The sequence below is a fragment of the Haliotis rubra genome, unplaced genomic scaffold (assembly GCF_003918875.1).
Source record: "Haliotis rubra isolate DU_JTF1 unplaced genomic scaffold, ASM391887v1 Scf100, whole genome shotgun sequence".
NCBI lineage: Eukaryota > Metazoa > Mollusca > Gastropoda > Lepetellida > Haliotidae > Haliotis > Haliotis rubra.
In genome coordinates, this window is record NW_025764893.1 from 682,163 (window position 1) to 692,126 (window position 9,964).

Here is a 9,964-nt window from a genome sequence, read left to right on the forward strand (position 1 = left end):
GAGCTAGCAAGTGGTCGCGTGTCCATTTCCGGTATGTCCTAGGCAAATATTAAGGAAGTATGAATGACACAAGATGGGTTCTCAATTGAGAAAGAAGACACTATTCATTGAATTATGTCATAATACGATATGGTAATGTATATCCCATTCCTTGTAAATCGCATTCTCGATTTTGACAATGGATACTCATAACTAACCCTTACACAATAGGACATCGCGCATGCTCTAAACATGAGCACATGTTGTGAGGAAACGCAGTAAGTTTGAGCAGGAGGGTGATAAATATCTTTTGACGAATTGAGAATGTGATTGTAGTCATCCAATTTGATAATATACAATTATAGTGCCCAAACATAGGAATTGTTTTTGTAACATTACCGTGCCTGGGACCCTTATCAAACTATACTTTATATGGTAATTAATGTTTCGGCTTTTAGTTATTTTTATGAGCTCTCTAGTAATTGTTGTGTTAGGTTTTGTTAATGATTTTAGTATATATCAATTTATAAATATTATTTGGGATGGGGGGAACGGAGGAACTCTTACCGCAATGAGGATTGATCACTGGATTGTCTGGTCCAGACTCGAATATTTACAGACCAGCACCATATAGCTGAAATATTTCTGAGTGCGGCGTCAATCAATTAGAATCGGCTAAAGGGCAAAGACTATCAGACAGAGTACACATTCACGGTTCATTTCTGTCTCTCTTTGTCATATATATGATTAATTTCAGTTAAGGAGTAGTGGATGGTTCAACTTTAAGCGAAACACACAGCTCCAGAGTTCAACCTTCAACATGCAGACACAGTGTGAAGTTTGTACAGAAGAGGCAGCCAAGTACAAGTGTCCTCAGTGTGTCCTCAGATAGTAAGTTATACACATTGACAAAAAAGTGTCTTCTGTTCTTCTTTCACAACATATTTTTAATAAGAACACAATTAAGCATGTTCTCACTAACAATTAACATATTCCCTCCACTAGTCACGGCATGTATTACTTTCAAACACTGTTTAACCTTTATCATGTTGATGTTTCATCACAATGATAATCAGGAAAATTCTGTCCAACTGGCATTCACTCAAGCCCAGGCATTTTATTCAAGCTCCAGCATTTAATTATGTTCATACAGTAACGTGCCTTATCAGGGTGATAGAAACTGAGAAATACAATAAGTGTCACAAGAGTGAAGCATTTTGGAGCCTTTAGTCGTCTAGTTGTATGATTTGAAAGTTAAGTCCCTTTTATGCGCTAGGATACACTGATCCTAGTTGGATTCCAGATTCCCCTTATTGATGATTCTTGTTATCAGCATATAACCTTTGAGGTTCTCTGTAGCCAGTGAGAGGCGAAACGGCCTACCGCCTCTTTTACACGGGATGGATAGGCTCTGCATAACTAAGTGAAGCACTTGATCCCATTTAAATCAATCACTGTGGAACCACTTGATCTGGTGCAAACATGGCGAGGGATGATTGAAGCACCCCATAAACTTCCCCAAGCACGGTGGTCAATTGGGTTCACTCACATTGTGCCTACATGACATTCTGCCTACAGTCCTATAAACATATATAGGGAGTGTAGGCACATTGGCAATGGAAAGTGAAAACATTCATCATCCCCATGTCTACATGGTCTGATCCAATTAAGTAACAGATAAAAAGAACAACATTCAGAGTGCATCAATTATTAAGATGATAATGATACCATCAAACATAGCATTATGTAAAGACACTTTTCATATCCATCATCTCTACACAAAATACAGTTCATTAAAGATTGAGTTTGGGCTCTTTTCCTTCTGTTAGCATCCTCAATGCTTTGTAGATGAGAGATGAATTCAAAGACATTTGGGTGTGCTCTTCTCAGTGATTTGTTTAATTGGGAATGCCAACCCTTCAAGTGATCGTTCGTACGAGGACCATCGTTACCGAACTGATTCCACATGGACACTTTAAACATAGCATCGTCCTCTACCCAGGTTGTTGTCACATTGTCTGCAAATGAGGGCTGGTTTGGTCTGTTATCAACATGATCAAGTGCTTCTGTCCAAGCTTCTTGTACCATGTCAATGGGCAAGAAAGGAAGACGTGCTGCTCGACGAACTAAAGCTTGCACTCCAGCATCTCTCTTGTAGTCTGTAACAAGTCCAATGGTTTGCACTTTTCTCAGCATACATTGGCTGTAGTGAAATAAGCAGCCTCTAACCTCACAGTCCGGGAAGACTTCTTCGATGGCTTGAACGGCAGGTAAATCAAAGTATGTGCTGCATCATTGTCGTCAAGGGCGTTAAGCTCCTCATTGTAAATCTGCTGCATGGGGGGACATTTCTTCTCTGGCATGGTTTCTTAACTTGCTGATGAAGCAGAGACTCTCAGCATCTTCAATCTTGGTGACTGTGTGGGGATACATATCTCACACAGTCACCTACTGGTAAGGCGACCTTTACAATTAGAAATGATGCATTTCCAGTGTGTGGCAGTTTGGCGATGGTTATTGAGACGATATCTGAAGTCTCCAAAGAGAACCTGCTGACCTGAGAAGTCTGAGAAGTAATATACTCTAGTCTCTGAAGCTCTGCTATTGTACAGTTTATCTGAGAAACTGTATCTAACTCTATATATAAGGCTTTTTACTTTTTTGTTTTGACATTTCTGCTTTTATGAGCAGTGTTGTATCAAATGCTATATAAATAAACTGCTTTATTCCTTTCGTTTTAACAGTACAGCTTCATAAGCCCAAAAGCCAGGAGTAGCTTGATAAATGTGTTTATTTAGTCTACAGAGTCTACTGTATATGTTTTGGACTGGTTTCTGGACTGGTCCATTTGTCGTTATTGGGTGAGGAAGGGTGTTATTATTTGTCAAAGTGCCTACACATGCAGAACCTACAGACTGTAATATGTTGTTTTAAGACTGTAGGCAGAATGGCATGTAGGCACATTGTGAGGACACCGTCAATTGTCACTCGTAAATAAACAGGTTTCTCGATCACAGATTGCACACTTTGATCATTTGCTCTCAAGAGATTACGAAGGATGAAAAATTGTATTCTGGTAATGGGGTATGACCTATGGAATTTTCCTGTTAATGTTACTGTTAGTTTATCTTGCAGGAATGTCAAAGTTAGTCTAATGTTATATTTATTTTGTTTCTTTTCTTTTTGTAGCTGTTCTGTCCAGTGTTACAAGAAACACAAAGGTATGTCATTACCAGCCACTTGTAAGTGGGATCTCAGTCATTTCAGCTTTTTTGGTGACCTTCATGTAAGGTCAAAGTCAGTAAAGGTCATATAGCTGATTCTGATATAACTAAAATTACTGACATAACTGAAAGAATTTTAAGGCAGGAGACATCCCTGACCCATACAGTTACTCCATCTCTCACATACTCTGTTTTGTTATCGGGGCAGTGGGGTAGCCTTGTGGTTGAAGCATTCACTCGTCACACCGAAGACCTGGGATCAATTCCCCTCATTGGTACATTGCACTCACTCACTCATTTACACTCTCACCCACTTACCCTCTCACACACTCACCCTCTCACTCACTCACTCACTCACTCACTCACTCACTGTATTGTTATCATGGTTATAGCCCTACGATATACATTTCAGAAACGTGTGCAAGAAAGGATGCCAATAGAAAGGATCCGGGATCCGAGACGTTAGAAAAAGAAAGGTTTCAAGAACAGAAAGGTATGTTGAAAGGATATGTACATGCTAATTGATGGCACCTCCCAACAGAAAGAACCGCCTCCGTGGTGTATTGGTTAGAGCGTCTGCCCAGAGAGCGGAAGGTTGCGGGTTCGATCCCTGCCTGCGTCACACCAAAAGCGTTAAAATATGGTACTTGTTGGTCCCTGCCTGGCGCTTGGCATTAATGGGTACAACAAGGACTGGTCGGCTCGGAGTCAGTATAATGTGTCTGAGTGGGGTATTCATGTTTCACTGGGGCATGGTATCTCAGTGAGCTAGCACTATAAAACCAGCTTCAGTCTGGGCTAGTACAAGCAGCCACACATACACATACACACGCATGCACGTCGTCATATGAGCGAAATAATCTTAAGTGCAACATTTAACCCCACCTCACCTCACCTCACCTCACCTCATGGATAGACAGGGGCGGTGGGGTAGCCTAGTGGTTAAAGCATTGGCTCGTCACGCCGAAGACCTGGGTTCGAATCCCCACATGGGTACAATGTGTGAAGCCCATTTCTGGTGTCCCCCGCCGTGATGTTGCTGGAACATTGCTAAAAGCGGCGTAAAACGAAACTCAGTCAGTCATGGATAGACACACCACTACAATGGAATCTGTCTAAACTGGCACTCGTCGGGACTGAAGAAATAATCCGGTTTAGACAGCGTGCCGGATTGTAGAGCTGACACAGTTACCTACGACTGTTGTATCACATGTCAATCACTGCACACACTGACAATAAAAGACAAAGATTTGAGCTCATATTCACTTTTATTCACTTAATAATATAAATATGATAAATCAACATCGTCAAAAACAATCAGACATTTTGGTTTGTTTATGACTCCTTGCCACACACCGGATTAGGCAGCGCTGATTACTGTATAAGCACATATTCCGGCGGCTTATTTCATGCTGAGATCTGGAATTGACAGCTGCCTGATTGCAGAGCTTTTATATGATGTTAAAAGTACTAACCATGGACGCAACTGAGATTTTATGCTGGTGTTGACAACTTGCCAGATTGGACAGCTGCCAGTTTTGACAGTTTCAACTGTAGTATATTAGTCTGGTACGTACGACAATACCCGCGAAGATCACTCTCTTTCTTTCTTCTCACATTAAGATGGGGCGGTGGGGTAGCCTAGTGGTTAAAGCGTTGGCTCCTCACAACGAAGACCCGGGTTCGAATCCCCAATTGGGTACAATGTGTGAAGCCCATTTCTGGTGTCCCCTGCCGTGATGTTGGTGGAATATTGCTAAAAGCGGCGTAAAACCAAAACTTAGTCAGTCAGTCAGTCAGTCTCATATTAAGAGATAATGTTGTAAGTGTCAATCGACCCATGATGATCCAAGTTAGAATTGGTCTTCAGTAACCCATGCTGGTTGTAAGGTGTGACTAACGGGATCGGTGGTCAGGCTCGCTGACTTGGTTGACACATTGCATAGATTGATGCTCATGATGTTGATCACTGGATTGTCAGGTCCAGACTGGATTATTTACAGACAATAGAGCTGGAATATTGCTGAGTGCAGCGTCAAACAACAAACCAGCCAACCGACAAGTTGTTTTCTAGCGTCTGACATAAGCCACTTGTCTGAAATGACCTAGTTTGATGTGAGCGGTGGTATGTACCCCAACTTATACTGTTTACTTTCTCAGCTCCATGAGGAATATATAATACAGCATCAAGTTGTATACAGCTTAAACACTATTAAAAGCTGAAAGTTGCCCCATTTCGCTCACACTGTACAGGAGAGACCAGCCATTCCACATATACTGATATTGTTCTTTATAAGAACTGCAGCTACCTTGAAACGCCAAATACATATGTTTGTTTCCATGGTTACAGAGGAGGGTGAGCTGTCAGACACGGAGCTTGAGACAACGGAAGACAAAGTGGATAGACACCTACTGGATAAACTAGGTATGATGTGTTTCTATATTTCATGTGACTGTTGATGGTTGTTGCTGAGATGATGGTAGTTCTTATGTTTACATGGTCATTGTCAATACAAGGGCTGTAACAATGCATCGAACTATTGATGGATTGCAATTGTTGAGTGTCTGATAGCAACTAATCGATGGTAGAAACGAAAAACTATCGATGCATTGATAGCATGTGTGACTATCAATAGTTTAGTAATGGACTTCCGTTGATAAATGCACAGCGCAAAAAATACAGGAAGTATCAGATTCGTTCACTTTGATTTGGAGTTATCTGCCCCTGTTACCTCTTAAACTTGATCTGGGTCTCATGTTACTTGTCAGTTATTTATTACAAGAGACTGAATTACTTCAGCTTGTGTTTATTTCATAACTATACATTCATTTGGGAAATGACTTCAAATCAGATAATTCAAGGGAAAAAAAACTATGGTTGGTCGCAATAGTATGTTGCAATAGACTATCGTATCACAATAGTTGTTTCTCCCTCAATAGTCACTCCTAGTCATTACTTCACAGGCTTTATATACACTAACATTACATTCCTCAATCGCCGTGGATACATACTACTGATTACCAAGAAGCTCCTACAATATATGACCGCAAATAAAGTAAAATTTTGAGGACCAAAACAAGCAATCTGTAGGAAGAGGTTGGCTTGTCTATAGGTTACACTTTCATCAAACTCACTTTTCTGGTGGTAAGAAAACTACATGTGAACAAACAGAACATTACTTTTGTCTGTGAAGACCTCAAATTTGCAATTAAACATACTAGACAAGATTATTTACCTTTTCAGTTCTAATTTATTTTTACTAATTTCATTCTATGATATACAGGGATTAAGAATACCATGTGTATTTGTCCCAGGAAGCAGAGCTGGAAATAGCAGTCTGTTACGGTTACTAATACTAGTATATGCCAAAACTTCCACATCCAAAAACTTCCACGTCCCAATACTACCACACATGTTAAAACAACAACTCCTCATCACCCCTTTTTAGGTAATAGGATAGCCCGGGAAGTGCACTGAACTGAAACAACAGATAATGATACTTCACCTGATTTAGGAGAGTAGAGATTTTAGTAGAGAAGAAAGCAGTTAGTTAATATATCTGAAATATATATAGAAGTTTGTGCATACTTCATGTAGGCAAAAAACGTTAAAAAAAATGTCTTGTTTTACCTTGAAATGTTGTTGATTACGTTCATAGTATTCTGAATATACAAAACATAAATTATGCAAGCTTAACGTATATTTAATGTACATGTATATTAAACTATGTAGTTTTACAAAATAACATGGCCAATGAGTTTTGAATTTTTATATTTATTGCTTAAAAGGGGCCAACAAGCCAAATATCTGTTACATTCAGACAGTGTGCAAAATAGCCACTGGCCCGCTAGCCCATGGCTAGTAAAAATCCAGTCAGACCAGTAAATCTCCACAGTCACTGGCCCATTTTGTACATATATCACTCTCTCTGACTTGTTATGTTATAATACACTTTTAAATCATGTATGATTATGGCCTGATAAAAATGTGCATCCTATAAATGTTCATCAGCGTAATGATGAAACCTGTGTCATGCCGACAATATCTTACTCTCATTTATTTTTGTAATCATTTGCTTAGTTTCTACATTCAAATTTCGGGGCTTGTAAATTTTTAGTGGGCTAGTAACTTTCAGGTATAGCTAGCCTGTTTGGCTAGGAAAAATTGGAAACTATTTTGCACACTGCATTCAGAGAGTATTATGAAATTCGTTTTCTTCCACAAAGTGACTGTTACGAATTAATGTTCTTGTGAGAGTGGTCTTGGAATTACCGGTGTATTTTCTGTCTTCTGTGCAGGAGAATCGGAGGACCTGAAGAACCTTCTCCAGAACCCCCATTTACGTGTGATGATGTCGGCGCTGGTAGGTGCTGAAAACCCTGGCAAACTCATGGAGGAAGCCATGAAGGAACCGATTTTTTACTGAATTTGCCGATGAGTGCTTGAAGGTCATAGAGCCGGAGCAGACATGACTGCGGCTGAGGAAACTGACTAGATGTGTTATATTGTAAAACAAGAAAACAGCTGTTGAAAAATGTGAAAGACATTATATGAAAGAATGCGAGGGTGACATCACCAGTGACAATCAAGTCTTGGATGTATACATGTTGGTATGTTTGGCCAATGGTCTGTTGATAATCTGTTAATGATCTATGGATGATATGTGGATGGTCTGTGGTGTTCAAAGCTGGTGAAGGAAACAGTCAAGTGGAGTCCTGATATCATGTCACAGAATACAAGGCATCACTGTCCATTGACAGTGGCCATATTACACAGCTAAGCTTGACATGTTGATCAACAAGATAAACAAGATGGCCACTGCATCTCCAGGTTCACCAGTTAGTAATGTGCTCCTTGATCCTCCAGTGACGGCAACATGCACAGGTTTCACATCATTAGACTGGCACATCAACAGCCTGTGGTCCAGTGTAGATCTAGTCTAGTGGCCAGTCCAGTGTTATACTGTTTCAGCTAGCATGAAAACAAATATCTTAGGGGCAGATACAGCTTTTTGAGAAAGAGGGGGTGCACACTTCATTTTAACAGTTTCAATGGTCATTTAATAAACTTACAGGACAAAAGGAGGGGTGCGCACCCTGCATGCATGCACGCATGCACACACACACTCTCTCTCTCTCTCGCTCTCCCTTTCCAGTCTACACCCAGAGTTATTTTGGCCCACTCACTCACTCACAGGTCTTGTGCTTCCTGCTGCTCTGTATAGAGGGAGATAACACACTTTGTGGAGGACATAATTACAGTTACTGCCTGTGCTATATATATTGCAAACGGGAGCCATTTTCAATGTGTAAGATTTCAAGTAAAGACATTGCAGTTATGATTAATAAATATCTCGTTTTGTTGAAAGGAATATACACATGAAGCAAGATATCTGTTTCATTGTATTTCTGTGTTAGTTATCATCAGTTGATTGAGTATTGTCATAGCAATGACTGATAAAAGCTCCACATTAAATATCTTTTTTGCATAAACTGGCCTCTCTCATTGCTTGTCTCTGTGATATCTGTGATTGCTTACATCAGTGTGAAACATATCTGAAACAGGATAAGTGGTTGACTGTGTGTCTTCCTACTGGATGACCTGGATGTTGCTCACATACCAGTCACTGGTTTATGGTTTATGTAGGCAATAGAACATTAATAGCTGTACGGCCAGGCTTACCTCCCCTGGTTGTTTACAGTCATAACAGACTTCATCATAGGAGAGGCTACGGGGATGGAGCCGTATCCGGAAGACTGTCTGTACTATTATTTATGAGCAAGTCAAGATTCAAGGCCTTTTCCCGAGCTTTCCCTTCTGCCTTTTTGCAAAGTCGGGATTATACATCGCAAATGCATAAATTGGTGTTTGTGTAAATCCACGAATTGTGTTTTTTTAATTTGGTTGGGCAGATGATATAGTGATGTTTACAAATATAGCAGGTGTCTGTTCAAAGCAGAGGGGCCTTGGCCCAGGTGTTTATGCAAAGATTGCTGGTGCAATACTTTCACTCAATTTCCTTTAACACCACTTTCCTGCCACCACTGTTTCCAATACAGTCTTTCTTGAAAGCTAACTTTACGGGTAAGAGGGCAATTCAAGGCCTTTAAGACCTGAATTGCCCATTTAAACGTATACTCGTATGGCGGCGGTCCAGACCATACAATCCAGTGATCAACATCATGAGTGTCGATCTACGCTTTTGGGATATGATGACCATGTGTCGACCAAGTCAGTGGGCCTGACCACCCGACCCCGTTAGTTAATAAATCTGAAATATATATCATAAAATTCGTGCATACTTCATGTAGGCAAAAAAAGTAAATTTTGTTTTCTTGTTTTACCTTGAAATGTTGTTGATTACGTTCATAGTATTCTGAATATACCAAACATAAATTATGCAAGCTTAACGTATATTTGATGTACATGTATATTTAAATATGTAGTTTTACAAAATAACATGACTGGGGTAGTCAGTATGCTAAAGTGTGTGACTCATCGAAGTTGGGGAGTCGCAGTCTGCAGTTGCCGATGTTACAATGTTCATCAGAGCACCATAATCTCGCCTTTGGGGTCGTTTCCTGCAGACCACTTCTGCCCAAGATCGCCCGAGAAGCAGTCGTCCAATAGTTACCACCCAAGCCCAGGACCGCTACATCCGGGTTGCTCACTTGCGTCATCGTCTTGCCACAGCCGTGGAGATTGCACAACGCATCCCTGGTTTGAGACGAACTGTCAGGAATCGATTGCATGAAGTGAG

General features: G+C 40.4%; 1 protein-coding gene across 1 annotated transcript; it reads left to right on the top strand.

The window, feature by feature from the left end:
• Positions 1-13: 13 nt before the first annotated feature.
• Positions 14-8,696, top strand: LOC124266532 (zinc finger HIT domain-containing protein 3-like). The gene is made up of 6 exons (XM_046701330.1): positions 14-257; positions 737-870; positions 3,169-3,200; positions 3,616-3,696; positions 5,554-5,628; positions 7,503-8,696. The coding sequence occupies exons 2-6, from the start codon at positions 800-802 to the stop codon at positions 7,628-7,630; spliced, it is 387 nt and encodes a 128-aa protein (XP_046557286.1). The 5' UTR covers positions 14-257; positions 737-799; the 3' UTR covers positions 7,631-8,696.
• Positions 8,697-9,964: the final 1,268 nt, after the last annotated feature.